The sequence below is a fragment of the Clinocottus analis genome, unplaced genomic scaffold, assembly GCF_023055335.1.
Source record: "Clinocottus analis isolate CAN_PGR_092001 unplaced genomic scaffold, fCliAna1.0.p SCAF_5, whole genome shotgun sequence".
NCBI lineage: Eukaryota > Metazoa > Chordata > Actinopteri > Perciformes > Cottidae > Clinocottus > Clinocottus analis.
In genome coordinates this window covers 7,164,251-7,180,798 of record NW_027176207.1, presented here as the reverse complement: position 1 = coordinate 7,180,798, position 16,548 = coordinate 7,164,251, and the positions used below count along the sequence as shown (strand labels likewise).

Below are 16,548 nucleotides of genomic sequence, written 5' to 3'. Positions count from 1 at the left end.
TTTCCTATTTCAGGAGTGAGAGAAAGAGAAGAGGGAGCAGAGTGGCCGTAAATGTAATTATGCAAGCAGGTTATCATATGATAAGATTATAGAATTCGGTAACCCTTTCCCTCTGTTTCCCAATAAACCTATGACGGCTGAAGTGTCTATGCAGTATGTCCCTCATTATTTACATTTACATGCTGTTATTGTAAAAAAAAAACTACATTTTCAATTGTATTTAGATCATACTGAACATGTGTATCGTATTTTAATCCTAATCAGCATCCCTCTGTTTAGTATTATATCCTACATCAACTAGGGAGCTGCTCTCAATGACGATTTAAATGAGCAGCAATACAATACCTGCATTGGCCCGAAGAACAAATGCACATTTTTAAATTGAAGCAATGATGTCTAACTAATGTCTTTCAAACTCAACATGCACATTCTGCTCCCCCTGAAGCCCTCTCTGCATGAATATGAGATTGAATACAGCATATAGAGTACTGCTATTTATTATCCAGGCTGACTGCTCGAATAAAAGATTCAAGCAAAATGATGTAGGCATCGTTTCTTCTAAAGGCAACATTAACTTGAGGAACAGGACGCCTCTGTTGAAGACATTCTGGACTGTAGGTTGTATAATGTTTTAATGCAATGGAGAGGTTGATCATCTGCGGACCAACCCTCTCCATATTTGTGGACGTGCGCGTCTATTTACTGACTGCAAAAATAAAACTTGTATTACTTATGATAATTACGTATGATAATCATGAACCTGAACCACTTATGTTTGTGGTATATACACACATATGTATATACACACACACACACACACACACACACACACACACACACACACACATACATACACACACATACATATATATATATATATATATATATATATATATATATATATATATATATATATATATATATTCTTTTTTTTTTGCATTGGCAGCTGTTGCAGATCAATATTGTGTTGTCAAGGTTCAGAAGGCAATTTCCCGCCAGTAATTGGCCAGCAAGCCGAACATATTGTTGTGGGCAGAGGCATGAAGCTGTTCTCCACACAAGCATTTCACAAACACCTCTGTGCAGGCAGAGGAACGATTATATTACTTACAAAAAAGCAACTACATCATCATTTACAGCCGATTCCTGCCTGTCCTCCAACCAATGTTTAGAATCTATTTCATCTAGAGATGCCTTTTGCGTGTCACAGTTTGACAAAGCCTTAGTGTTGGTTGACATATCACATTGCATATCAACTTCTCAATTGGAGGAGCTAGTGCATAACGTGATCTGTCAGCAGGTGCTAAGGCTTTGTCAAATGCAGTGATACAAAAGGCAGTCTTCGAATAAAAGAACTGTAAGACAAAAATGGTGGACGGTGAGAGAACTGACAGGAGGTGTACCGTCACCCACTGAAGCATCGACAGCAGCTTCTCCTGACATGCCTCCGGCCAACATGTCCACTCATCAGCCTTTGTCAGCGAGAGGTTCGCCTGCTGAGGAAGTTGCCGCGATTCAGACCTCACAGAATCTGTAAAAGGAGGCATGGGCCTTAAACTCACACTACCAATTCTCATCCTGGCATCGCCTTCCGTGGAGACAAGAGCTGATTAACCTGATAAACCGAAACATTTAACCATTTGTACTTGGAGAACAAACAGAGACAGAACAATCCCCATGGCGGTGTAAAGTGAGGCTGTTTTTCTAACCGTTAAAAATAAACTTTTCCAACAAAGCAGGCGATGCTCTGTATGTGAACCGTTGTACACAAAGCACGCTGCATTAAATATTTGCGCACCAATCATTTACAGACTACCGCCGCAGTATTGTAAATAAATGGTAAAGTGCAGCCTTATCTCACATGCCACTTCCTCTATAGGCGAAGTGACAAATCCTTCGAGCCGAGGCATTCTAATTTTGCTCGTGAGATGTGAGAGAGCGCTTCTGAGGTTACAAGCTCCGCCATTGTTCTTTTGCATTCCATAACAATGAGCACGGAAATGTGCACGTCAACACTATGTTTGCGTGCTTGTAGCAAAGTTTCCTTCTGTTAAAAATGCTCCCCTCTGGAGGAAACAAAAAAATCCTTTTTTTTTTTGGTAGCTTCTGCTTGGAGTGAGAAACTGTTCTGAACACTTGAATAACAAGACTTGACATGTCATAGCTAAAGAAATGCAATACAAAACCCCGGTTTCTTGTTGTTTTTTCCTCACAGTGTGACAGCGACCGAATGCATTCACACCCAGTTATTACACTGATAGTCAGCACCAGACGCTAATATCTCCTCAGATGTGGTCTATTTCCTCTTTTTCCTTTGGTTTCTTGGAACATTTTAGTCATTTACCAAAGAAACTGTTTGCAGGGACCTCAAATATACTATTAATATCACTCAAGCCCTCCCAAACGATAGTAGCTGTTTTTCCCACGTTATCCCTCTATGAGCTGTTGGTCTCTTATATATATATTTGTTCGGCATCGATCATAGCGGTGTGCCGTGCACGCTGGAAAGCAGCCGGTGGGGGGAGGCAGCATTTGCAATCAAACAGAGAGGAGCAGTGTGAAATCTCAGGAAGAGGCAGCTTCCCCCATGCCCGTGGGCAGGGGATCAGACGATGAGGAAGCCTGCCTCAGACACTCAACACCTCCCACTGGCAGCCTGATGCAAGCAGCATGCAAACCCACCCCTCACATGTATCTGTCAGGGGGTGGGTAGGGTTAAGCTCTGTGTACCCCAACTCTGTGACTGCACTGTGGAGTGCATGTTATGCTACTGAAGCGGTGATGCTTTTAGAAGCTCTGCTAAGGTTCACTGTGAGTCGTTGATGTGGTACTGAATGGTGGGAGAAGGTTTTTTTTTTTTTACACTGCCCTTTTTTTTCACGATATTGCTTTAAGCAAGCAGATCGGTCTGACCTAATATAAAATGGAGAAAGCTACAGGTGTAATTTATCTCCAAGTCTAGAGGAAAAGAATTCTGCTGTGCAGAGTCATACAAGTCTTTGAGTTTACTGCTCTTCAAAACCAAATCACAAGCTTTCTAAACCTAGTCAGCCTGTTCCAGCCACTGGCATAATAGTGCTGTGGTTTCCCCATCCGTCCTCCATTGTCCACCTTGACTGTCCATCCATGACATACAAGACTATAGTCTTTAAAGGGTTTGTTCCAGACTGTGAGCAGATTTATTTCAGGTATAGGTACAGTACAGGAGAAAGCAGGCTTGAGTGGGTGAGAAAATACCAATTTTCCCACCGTGCCTTTGGCTGCTCCTTTCACCCCGGTGTTGACTCATCTTGCTTCCTCATGTCCGACCAAATATTCACACAATGGTCGTTTCGACTCAGTGTGGGAGTGTGTTTTGATTGCGCAGAGCAGACGGAATTCGGCCCCACTGAAAGTGGGCACCACAGCTACAGATGGCTAATAGCCACAGCTAAAAGCACAAAAGTCTAATTTACAGTATTGATTTCTAGTGCAAGCCAATGTAAAAACATATACTTTCACAAATGACACATCACATGCCACGGGACAACCAATTCATCATTATTTCATGTTTTTGTGAGTTCACTTGTGGGACTGGTAATTACATGCACTGTAGAATGCTAATGATAGCATGCAGCAACAATTACTCCAACGCGACAAGTTGCAGTTAAATATATATCTCATTTGTTAACTTGTCTATTCAGAACAGACAATATGTCAGAGCTCCTTTATAAATACAACCATATAACCTTTTCATGAAACACCAACAGACAAGGTAATGGCCGACTTAAATAGCTGACATTAGAGCATCTATGTTCTCTGTTGATGACGAGTGATATGCATTTTGGCACTGTCGGGGAAAATGGCAGACTTTGGCATGCTAGACGGCGTATTTAGTTGTCAATGTTGATTTTCTGGCTCTTGATTATGACGAGCATGGTTCAGAATGGGATTTACTTCCTGTCAGTGGTGCACGCCATCATTTTGCATTACATGCTTTCTTTCAGCTGGCATTTTATTACATTAGGTCCAAATTATATTTTCTAAAAACACAGTCTACCAAAAGTCAATTACCAACCTGACAGTCTGTGAGGATGTGGCAACCAGTGTTAACCTTCATGTCTTTTATCCCACGTTTTTGTGAGATTGAATGAGTTAAAAGAGATGACACATTCAACGGGCAGATGTGAGACATTGCTGGCTAACTGTTGTAAGGACTATGTGCATAAGCCCTTTCATATACACGCATTCACTGGCAATGTCTTATTTATAAAAGTAAGAAAAATGCCCAGCTGTGGGACAAAAAGTCTTTAAGAAAAACATGTGTAAATGTACCTTTTTCTCCCTCCCCCGCACACAGATCTTTAGTCTTGGAGCGATGCAGACTTTTACACTGGGGCGCTTGGTGTGGCATAAACCTCCTGGAAGCTGTGGAGAGGTTTTAATCAAGTGTGAAATCCTTTTGGAGTAGATGCCTGCACGACTGTGCTTGTGCTTAGAAGCGTACTCCTCAACCCTCTCCCCCAACTCTCTTCCCATGAACATCTTTTGTATCAAGAGTCCACTTCGCTGCAGTGATGCATACAGACAGCGCTCTTAGCGGAGCTGAGAAAATGAAACTCCAATCATCATGCATGAGGCAGCGCACACAGGCACACTCTTGCCTTGTCTTTCTCTTTGAGCTTTGAATTCGGTTTCGTTCGGTTTGTTAATCAGGCATAAAAGTGTCGTTCATTCATTTGAAAAGAATCATTGACATTGGCCTTGTAAACAGAGAGAATAATTTGCCACTTAAGCATAATAATATAATTAAACGAGATAAAGAGTGAGGGTTGCTCAACTGTAAGGTAAACGTATTAACCCTAAACATACAATTCGGATTATTGTAACAATGAGATTAACGGCAACAATAGATTGAGCTATGCGTTTTTTAATGAACAATGGGACAATTGTGTATGGATTACCCATGGGAAATGAGCATTCTAGGCATGAATAAGGAAAATGCAAGCAAATACCTTCCACTGCTTTTCATTGAGCAGTTTAAAAATGTCAAATCATACCTCTCCATCACACAATTATTTTTCCGTTGTCAAGAGGTCTGACATTTTGTGAAGTAATCATCTATAGCCACTGGTCACGAGGACAATACTGACGATACTGCGTCTCATCGACTTACTGTCAAGGAGCATTCGCTCCACTAGTTGTGAACCCTTACTACTGCCTCTGATACGTCATCTCTCGTAGTTGCATCATTCACATGCAGCAACGTCTCCCTCCTCGCTGCGCGTACAGCACCGGGCCCTCCGCTATATCCCGACGAATACATTTACTCCCTTTCGCACACCATTCTGTAACCACGGAGAACAAGACGTCCGTGATGGACATGTTCTTTGGCGCCGCGGACAGCGTCGGGGCTTTACAGTAATGCATTCATCATGGCAATCAAAAGTTTACACAAGGGTTGACGTCTCAGACTCACAGATCTTCGTTGTCTGCTGTCCTCCTCACAGACATTGATTTGTCTGTCCTAGTCTGAGTCTGAAGGATAACTAAGATAAATTGAGTGGTATTTCCATTCAATCCGGGCTGTGTGTTTAGCTTGTCAACAGGTGGGCCGCTTAACAAGTCTATTAGCTGCCAGCTGCACATTTCTGGTAAACAAATCCATGGGTTCTTTGGTGCCATTTTGCTCTCAGAAACCGTGTCATACTCTTGAGTGATCATTGAAGCAAACTCATTTCAGAGCTTTCACAGCTTGTACATTTAAATGAGGTCACTGGGTCGTGGACCCATTTATTTAATTAGGGACAGTTGAATAAAAAATGGATGATAATCAAGGGCAGGGAACTCATTTCAGCACTGTCAATCAATAACTCATCCTGCAATGGCTTTGCCCAAAGGAATTCAGCCATCGCCCTTTTAACCGAACACTGTCTGCAGCATGTGTGTCCGTCGTATTTCTTTATGTCTTTTTTAATGTTGACTCATATGGGAAGCATCATTTACAGCATACAAATTGCACAGTACAGAGGTCAATACATTTACTGTATTGAACGTGTTAACAATACAGTGATTTATGACAAAACATACCAGACAAACTGCAGTTGGATACTTCTAAACGACTTAGACACAGGATGCCATCTCCCGAATGCATCACATCAGCGAGTGGACTACACACACAGTAGTGATCATTACACAGTGCATAGCAACAGCTACATAGCAACTGCTGCTGACTGCTTAGCAACAGCTGCAAAGACATCAAGGACGGGGGCGGGGGGGCCCTGGCGTGTTTCGGATGACACCATTTCTGTTCACAAATCCCTTTTTACAATTTAATTTTTTATAAATGTTAATGTTGATCACTGTAAAAGCTTTCTCTAATGTTGCAGTTTTCTCTCTTCTTTCCTCAGATATCCGCTCCCTCCCTGATGTGGCAATGACCGGAAACTGTACAACCGAGTGCAGTGAATTGGGCCACTCGGACGCCTGCTGGATGCCCGGGCATCCATCCCCTGTACGCAAGACCAGGAACCCCCCGAAGCTCTCCACCTTCGTGCCTTACCAGGAGAGAGGGAGCCTGGGTCGCCTGGCTAACGGGAGCGCCAGGCTGGGTGGCGAGGAACACCGGTCGCGCCTTCCGCCCTCCCGCAGTGCCTATTCCAACAGCGGTCACGACGCCGGTCAGGACTGCCCCTTAGAGGAGATGCCCCTGAGCGTAGCCTCGGAGTTCCCGCCCACCTCCCCTTCTGCCCACACTCCAAAAAGAGAAATCTACCTGTGAGGAATATTGTCATCTGAATAAAGGAGAGATACACCCACTTCAGGAGGAGAAACAGGCTGTCCACATGCTAAAGCCAATGCCCGTTTTGTAGGTAACAATAGGCTGTGACTCATTCAACCACTGGCATGAACACTTGCTTTTTGTCATTTCCTTCTTAAATTATTAATTTATTAGCATATTTATTGAGAATTCCACAAAGTTAATTGATGCACTCACTCATTTATTTATACAAAATCCTGAAGGATACGATTCTAACAGATAAAAAGGAAATGCAGATGGTAATTGCTACTTTAGTAGTGACTAATTATTGTTGTAGTTAGCCAAGTCCCATTCTGTGAAGTGATCTCTTGAATTTGAAAGTTGTGATCAGTGCTCTTGTGCCATTATTAGATATAATTTAATAGACAGCTAGTCAGGCCCTATCAGAAGGCATAACACTTTCGACTAACAATCAAATGAAACGGTCTATCTTAATGTACAGTGCTGTAAATACATTTCAATGGTGTGTTCTACATATATTTTTGTCTGGCATAAGATAAAGAAAAAAGAAAAAAAAGGCCTCAGAATTTTTACATATTGAGCTTTTTGTTGCTGCTGCTGTTTAAACTTGATTGAAACCTTGTCCAGAAGTGGAGCTACAGATTTTGTGGAAGGCATTTATCCGCTCTTCACAATTACACACACACACACACACACACACACACACATCTCCGACCCCTAATCATAGTAGAATGGCCTTTACCTCCGCTCCCTGTAGAGCTCTGCCACTGGTGGAGAAAGCCATGTGCCAACATTTAAACTGACATCATGCGCCACTGAGTCCCAACACTCTGACCTATGGTTCATCATGAAAACGGTTGACTTGGCCACAGTACCCCGGAGTAACAATGACCAAATGCAGAGCAATCGCGAGGCACATTCTGATTGGCGTTCTCATATAAAACCTTGTGAGACACTCTGTTGATGAAATCACACCAGTGGACCAGTTTGAAAAGCTCCTCTGTGTCATGACAATCAGACGGGCTCTCACAACCCTGAAGCTCATAGCCCTCTCCCTTTCATGATCTAAAGGAACATCTGTAGATTTAATGGATGCATAAAGAGGTATTTATATTAAAAGGGCACTTGAGTGAGGATAACCATGGGAGATATTGAGCATGCGCAGAAGTTAATATCGGGTCGAGAGTATCGCCTTCCTTTTTTTTTGAAGTCGCAGGTCTCACTCGATAGAAACTTCTTCAGAGGGGGACACAGTGTGGACCTTGAAGTTATATTGAATAGATGCAATTTAAGACAATTGGGGTGTTATTGTCAAGCATGAGGGGGATTTTGGAGAAATATATAATTTCGTGCCAGTGATCAATATCTGCAAATGCAGATTATTGTTGAGTATAAACATAGGTTCCGATACGACTGCAACTCCTGCTAATTATGATTTCCCCTCTATTGAGGACAACATGCTTAATAAATTATTAGGTATTTTTCCTCATCTGGCTATTGAACAGAGAATCAAAAATTAGGGCATGCCCGTGGGCTTCATTTATCTTTACAAAGAATTTCCAAGTGAATCTGAAGGATATGTCTGAAGGACACAGTGTTTTAGTCCGTAATTGGGTGTTAATGATGACAACACTAGCCTGCCTTACAACATTGCAGAGCTGGCCGGTGTCTTTGATTTTTGATCATTGATTTGATTAGATTTGTAGATACTTTTCACCCCGGCAGAGTATTTCCATAGTGAGATTGTGTGTCTGAGTAAGAGTAGAAGAGCCTTGAATGGACATTTCCTAATTAGGGTGAGTAATGAGTCCTGAGCTAGGGCATGTGTGAGCACACCCTCAGGACAAGGCATTCACCAGATAATGCAAATTCACCCGCAGAGCTACAATCAGTTAAAAGGGGTATTTTTATCAGCACTTACCTCATCATGCTGCCATTGGAAACTGCGTTTAAAATAATTAAACTGAAAACATATGGAAATTACTGGACATGGCCATGATTAAATAAGGTGGGTGATTATCCTGCCTTGAGGGGGAGAAAGCACATTATGCCGTTTTCAAAGCCATTTAGCGACTGAAATAAAATTCAAACAACAGCCATGATACACTGTGATTAAACCCCCACGCGCCCCTCCAAGCGCCCCTCTCAGAGCTGTGGCTAGCCGCCTCACGCACTCAAAGCAGTGGGTAGGATCACTGACCTGGAATTAATGACAAGTGAGAAAGCTCGCAATGAGTGACGAAACCAATGGCACATAGCCTCAATCACAACTTTATCTATTGAAACGCTTTGACTTGATTCAGATTCACAACTGCTTTGCATCAGATTTATCTCATCTGAGGTTAAATCTAGCCAGATTGCAGCCTAAGTACATTTATCGCTTTCGTGAATCTGGTATCTTTGGATTTGTCTCTTTGATCACCAATACGTGAAATAAATTGGGTAACTCTGAGCAGATAAGTCGTGATCATCTGTTGTTGCTCTGAACGGAATGACAGGAGTTTGATTTAAGTCCTCTGCAAAATAATGAGATCAAGCCTGCTCCTATACCCCCACCCCATGCCCTTTTTTTAATGAGTTGGACTCTTTCACTCCAGCCAAAAATGACCTCCTGCTACTCACCCCTGGAACAATTTATCACCAGGTTTGACCTTTCTTTTGAACTCATGCTGAATGAACTGTGTTTACTTCTCTCAAACACAGAATGGTTTTCCTTGATTATAGTACGAGGACATCATGAAGCACCTAGATACACTCAAAAGTATGTGGAATAATGTTTAATTTGTACCTAACATTGATTTAATGTTGAATTCACTTGAGTATCTTTTGCCTCTCTGTAGTGTGTATTGTATGGTGATCATTTCTGTGGACAGATGGACAAATTACTGTACTGAAAATGGCAAGGGATTTTTTTCTTACTAATCAAAGACTCTTGACTGGTTGTGCGTAAAAAAAAAAAAAGACAAAAAAAAACTTTTGGTGGTGTCATGTACATAGATCTCCACAACCTTGGGTCTGCTGTCAGGCAGGCAGTGATTTTAGCATGAATTCCAAAGATAATTGGTAGAAACTGTTTACTCTTTATTCTTTTCTTTTACTTTCTGAAATGTCAGTGCTGGTTCATATTCAAAAAGTCCCTCTCCCAAAAGGAACCGAAATTAACTGAACATTTCACGTTTTCTCACAGTTCATATCTAGAACAAAGACAATTGCCTTGAAAATATGTCTTTACGAGAGAGAGAATCTAGTTGTTATCCTAATTGTTGGTATATTTATATAGGATAAAATGCTCGTGATGCCATGTTTTTGTACAGTTTTATGTACATACAAGTGAAGCTTTCTAAAAGTTCTGAGAAAAGCCGATGGCATATAAAAATTGTAACATGTTTTCTTGAGATGTGCACATCTTGCCTTGGATGGATTGACCTTTGCTGAGTCAGTGTGAATGTGGCCGTTCTATGCCTGCACTGTAGTCATTCACCGGCTCCCACCTCCAGAGGACTTAATCAGTTTTTATGTTTATCGTGAACAGTGGATTGTCTTATCTTACCAGTTTGTTAAACTCCTGTGTTCTGCTTCGTTCTGTTTTCGCATGTTGACAAATTCTCTTGTAATACTGTAAGTCCTCATGAACTTTGTAATAAAATCACTTCAGGGAAAAAGTGAATGTTGTCAGTGTTTTCTTTGCCTTCTATTATTATTCATCGCTTTTGAGTGTTAAACAAGGATTTGGCTGTTACATTTTTATAAGAGGTTTTGCAGCCTTGGAGCTACATTGTGTATAATGTGTTTCACTCTAGGACCCAAGCTCATTAAGAAGAACTAGTATTCTTGTCATGTGTGGACCAGCGCCTCATTTCTCAGTTGGGAAACCCCAGAATGTAGAGAGGAAAGCATCCCACAGCTTGAAGTAGGAGAGTCACAGGACCTGTGTTCACTACTTCAACCTGACAGACAATGTGCCAGAAGTACACAGCCCCATCATGCACTTAGCTTAATACGGAACAGTTCTTTAAAGCATTGATGAGCTGCCCATTGCTACACATTTAGTGCTAGGCTTACACGACTACTGTCTTGTGATGTTATTTTGATATGTCTGTGAGCCTTTTCTTAAAAGGGACAATAGAATGTATTTAATGGACAATGATCCACGGTTCGAGGCATTTAGTGAAAGCAAAACTCTTTCTATGTCTGATGTTCACGCTCAATGCATTTCTTCTGTGTTTGATCATTAGCGCATAAGCTGTGAACTTAATTGACTTAATCATTGTTGCACTGATAGTATATTATTTAATAATGTGTGAACTACCGTAATGTAACATGAGCGATTAAGCAATTCTAGTCCTCTTTCACAAACAATACCCAAGACCGGGTCTTGAGTCACTCTTTAGTAATTATGTCCTTCAGTATCTTCTCTTTCCCCTGATTAAAGAGAATATAGCGCCTTATGCCATTATGCCTTTTACTTATGGCTGCTTGCAGTTTCTGCAGGAGAAGGGATTTTGCACTTGGGGTATAAAAATGGCACGAAATACCTTGTCCTCTAAGATTATCAAAATGGCATTTCTTAAACCCCAAAAGATGTATCAGTCAAGGTTAAAGTCAGACAGAGGGACACTACCTAAATCTCATGGTCACTTTCAAAATCCAGTGTGAAGATGACAAGAGGTAGTACAAGCAGGAAGGTCATCATGTCGAATCACTTGTGTGATTTTGAGATAGATCTAGTGTTGGGTGAGCAAAGACGTGAAGAATGAACCAGAAAGATGAAATAAATACAGTATATATACACACCTGTAGTTTTGTTCTGTACATGAATTGCTCAAAAACCAAAGTATAAGACAAAAGTACATTTTGATTCGACGATTTTGCTAGATCAAAAGTGAGAGGATCAGCAGGGTTCACAACCGACGATGAATATCTTGACCAAATGCCAAAAGATTTCACTTGCAGGAACTGGTGCCACCAGAGGAAAAAAATCAGGTGATAGTCAATGTCACGAGAATCCATCTTTTGGACACATGAATGTCATGGTACAAAATGGCAGGGCAATCCCACCTGATAGCTGTTGAGATTTTTTAGGTGGTGGATCCACCTACTTCCATCCCTGCAGCCATGCAGGGAGAGATAGTTCAAAGGTGCTGGATATGCAGCACTGAGGACCTTGAAATTCCTTTCACTGCCCTGTAACATTGGATCAGCCTACTGTACCTACACTATATGTGGTTCAAAGATCAAATATATGCTATAGGCACCCTGAAACCACGGGAATGTCTCACAGAACTGACGTATATATACATAGAGTTAACGGTATTTATTCTTCTGAACATAGATAAAGGCAACAATATCCCTTGTATAAGCCTGTTAATCTACACTCATTAAGCACATTGTCCTCAGCCATGGCTGCCAGTAAGCATTATGGATAAGACTCCAGTCAATGTATGTCTTTGTTACATAAAGATTTCTGTCAATTGTTTTGCATTATCTCGGTGAACAGTGGAATGAAGTGACATTGGGTATAAAATGGTTTCACAAAGAAAAAGGCTCATCACAGTAAATTGGATCTAGTTAAGATTTTCAATACGAAGTGAATACACGCCAAATGCAACATCACATTCAGCTCAACATTAGATCCAGTTACGTAGAAATGTGAGGATAGGCCAGCCGGAAATAACAGCGCATAGGTCACCGACATTAAAAAGGGACCTAGGAGGATGCTGACCTCGAGCTCCTCCACACAGGTCTGCCAAATGCCGTCGCCCAGCACCCTTACCTTTCTGACAGCGTAGCGAACAAAGAGGTGCGCACCTGTTCTTTCACATAATATGATCGGCAAGTGCGGGGCATAATTATGATGCATGTTTTTCTGTCGTGAAAAGCACCCGAGTGGACCACCCTGGACTTGAGAGACTCTAGCCAACCCCTACCTATTTGGAAGGAGGGGATTTGCAGTGCTGGACAATTATGAAGCCCTTTAGTCACTGGGTTGCACTAATTACAGCCTAAAAATTGTTTAAGCAATACCTCTAAAAAAAAGTGTATTGGAAGTATATTTGGATGAATTAGATTGAACAGGTGCACTTAAAAAGTCTGCCTTATACCAGCAGATCTGTTGCATTACTCACACACAACAGCAACCATGACACCAAGCCAAAACATCAGTTCATCAGATGAATATATTGACAGGACACGTCAGTGAGCATTGCAAGAACTAACACACAGGTAAAATCGATCATGGTAGCACCCTGTCACCGAATTCAAGCTGATTGCGCATTGAGATTAACCTTTTTTCGAACAATTTATAACTGTTAAACTTTTGAGAACAATTAGGACATTTCAGTGTTCCGATATACAACCAACACTTATGACGGATATTGAAGGAAATAGGGTACATAACATACTGTACTTTTGTCACTCCACCGCAAAACTTCATTCATCCCAAACAAGCAGAAGATGTCATCCACAGACACAAGCGATCTGCTGACAACCCATAACTGACGTCAGTGTCCTTAAATATGTCAGTAATGGACAGGATTTGCTTGTCACAAAACGTCAAACTCAAAAAAACAAAAAGAAAGGAACTGAAAGGTACTGAATATGGACTTAATGACTCGTTCCCGCATCAAGAAAATGGCCGATTAAACAACCAACACTCAAATTTGATTCTGTACAGATTATACATTGAAGGAAAGCTTTACTGTGACCACAATACCTCAGACTGGCTTCTCTTACATTACGCCTACAGTGCCTATGACAAGGCAGCCTCTCATGTGAACAGCAACCCTTCAAATGTGTATCTATGGTCATCTACCTTTCCTATTGAAGCCCAATTCCGCCACAGAAATAAATGAAAATAATTTAAAAAAATCATTATTATGAGAAAGAAAAGTTGAAATTATGAGCTTAAAAATCCCCTCGCTGGTCTAACCATGCAAACTATGCAAGCGTAACTGTTGATGTTTTAGCTCAACAAATAATAGCATTGCTTTAAATGTAGCTGTTGTTGTGTTGTGTTTCTCAAAAGGGGTACCACAGACTCCACATAAAACAAGAAGTGGTGTCATCACAGCTGTGATGTCATGCTAACGCTAATGCAGTGTGTTGTAAAGTAACACACATATTGTAACTATGCACCGTGTTGTCCTCTGTTGTTTAGACAGGCGCTTTGTGGTGGAAAGTGTGTTAGCACAATACCATTTAAATCAGCGATCCACAACCTTTTTTGCGCCACGAACCAATTTCGTGTTAGTCAATAATTTCACAGACCGGTCTTCACGGTGTGGGCAATAAAATATGACGTAATATGACGTAAAAAAATGATACGACCGGCATAAAGCAATTATAAAGTGCATACATATACAACTCACCATTATGCTGAATTAGTGGGAGCCTTGAGCTGGTTTCTCTGCAAGGAGCGGGGTCAGGGTGATGAGAGACACTCGACGTGTGTACTTTATACGCGGTCTACTCCGTAACTTAGACCTTTATGTCCACTACTTAATGTCTACTGCTTAACTATAACTTATCCGGCTTGAGTCCGGCACGCCCGAGAAAGACGTCGGCCCGTGTCCGGTTGGGGATTCCGTTGCCAACTTGGCATGAGTGACGCCCCAGAATCAAGCAGAACACACTGGCTCGATTCCGGCGGCCAACATTTCCGTCACAGGGCCGTAATCGAAACTAACCGGGCCCAGCACCGGCACGCCAGAAAAAACACGTCGGCCAGAGTCTGGTTGCCGACTCCACAGACTCTCAATAGGAATGATGCCCCAGAATCGGGTTGAATATTAAAAAGTATTGTTTCTGTTGTCATGATCTGCTTATCTTAAATCCCGCTTCACAAAGACATGATGTTGGTAATGGAAGCAGGTTTCAGAGCTTTTTTGGCAATCTCAGGATATTCTGCCTTGATTTTAGACCAGAATACCGGCAGAGTTGAAGCAGACTGTTAAATTTTGTTTTCGAGGTCTCCGTGCATCTGTGTCAAGAGACTCAGACGCACATATGGATGTACCCGGTCCTTTTTCAAAATAAAACTTTTTTTTCTTTTTTCAAAATAAAACTTTTTTTTTAAAATTAACTTTTTTTAAAATTCATTCATTCTTTCTGTGTGGCCCGGTACCAACTGACCCGCGGACCGGGGGTTGGAGACTGCTGATTTAAATAGAGAATGAAGAACAACAGTGAGTCTCAAGCGACGACGACAAATACGCAACGCCGGACAGCTCCAGTTCCAATCTTCTTCTGCTGCTAACTTCAGGACTCTTTGGGGTAAATAGAATGTCTATGCAGCAAATAGGTTTACAGATGCCCTCATTAGCGCCATCTATCGTCTGGGAGTTTGAAAAGGAACGAACGCGCCTCGGCCCAAAATCAGAACTATTTTTTGCCGAGAAAAGTTGGTTGTGTTGGTTGAGTGCGTGTGAAAACATGCAAAAGTGTGTGTCACACGGGGAAACCGTGAGTTAGTAGCTCTGACATAGGTAGCTATGATGATAGTTTCACAGCTATCCAGGTCATGACACCTTTACTGACCTCCTGAACCCAGTAATTGCAACAACCGATCTTAACCATAACTTCTTCCTGTAAACACTTTCTGCATGCAGTCCCTCGGTGTACGGAGGCAGAGTTTTTTTGCACCCTGTGGACCTGGAGAAGTTTTAAATCTGCCTTGAAGAGTGTGTTCAATGATTTTCCATGTGATGAAGATATGTTCTATACCTGTGTAGACCTAAAGTCAGAGTACAATCTGAAATTTACAGAAGGCCAGTTAAGATCTCATGACCTGTGTTGCTGTGAGCGAGTGAGGTGCTTGTGGAGTGAAAGGGAGCAGACTTTTTTTTGTGCTTAAATGGGCTTCCATAGTTGCTGTATATGTTGATTCGCTTTTAGTTGCTGGTATTCTGTCTGTTGCTCTCAGCTGACATTATAATAATAGCTGACAGCATGTTAAAGTAAGAACTGTTAAACCTCACACACACACACACACACACACACACACACACACACACACACACACACACACACTTACATTCAACATAATAAGCCTGCATAATCAGACACAGACACATATTACTCATGGCAAATACTCACCAGGACGTGTCATCCCAAACACCCTCAATCATTGCCCCACTTAAATTCCTAAGATGGAACATACGTGGGATTGGCTCCCATGCTGAAATATGATATTTATCCAGTTAAGGAAACGTAACACCTATTGCCTACTTCAAGGAACTCGCACTTAAAGCTTCAACAACTATAGATAACAGTCACGGGAATACACCCATTGCGGATGCAGAGGGCATATTCATTGTCATTAACACACCAATCAACAGCACTGCAAATATTTTTGGACTGAACATGGATGACCGGATTTTATTCACATCCTTTTCAGAGATTTTAAAATCATCACTGAAGGAGATTTGAACACAAGTTCTTAACCCAACAATAGACCGATCCACAGCAACTAGCAGGAAATTGCAATCCACTGAGACAATGAACCAGTACATGGCGGAGTTAGGACTTAGCGACAGTTGGCGTATGAATAATCCAACAGCAGATGAATATTCATATTTCTCACTGCCACTTCACTCACTCATTCTCCAGCATTGACTTTCCCCTCACGAGCAAGTCAGTTTTACAGGACATCACTGATACACCGATCCCTTCAATTGTAATAATGACCATGCCCCCATCTCCTTAGTTCTCCAATAACTTCCAGACTCCCAGATGGCATTGTAATGTTTCCCTCCTCAGAGATCCACACTTTGACAGCTTCTTCAGGTAAG

General features: G+C 41.6%; 1 protein-coding gene across 2 annotated transcripts in view; it reads left to right on the top strand.

Moving 5' to 3' along the window:
• pcdh1a (protocadherin 1a) overlaps positions 1-10,410 on the top strand; it is a 90,861-nt gene extending 80,451 nt beyond the window's left edge. For both annotated transcript variants that reach the window (XM_068601356.1, XM_068601354.1), the window contains exon 5: positions 6,390-10,410. In XM_068601356.1, the coding sequence (XP_068457457.1) occupies positions 6,390-6,760 (371 nt within the window). In that variant the 3' untranslated portion in view covers positions 6,761-10,410. The remainder of the gene's footprint in view (positions 1-6,389) is intronic.
• Positions 10,411-16,548: the final 6,138 nt, after the last annotated feature.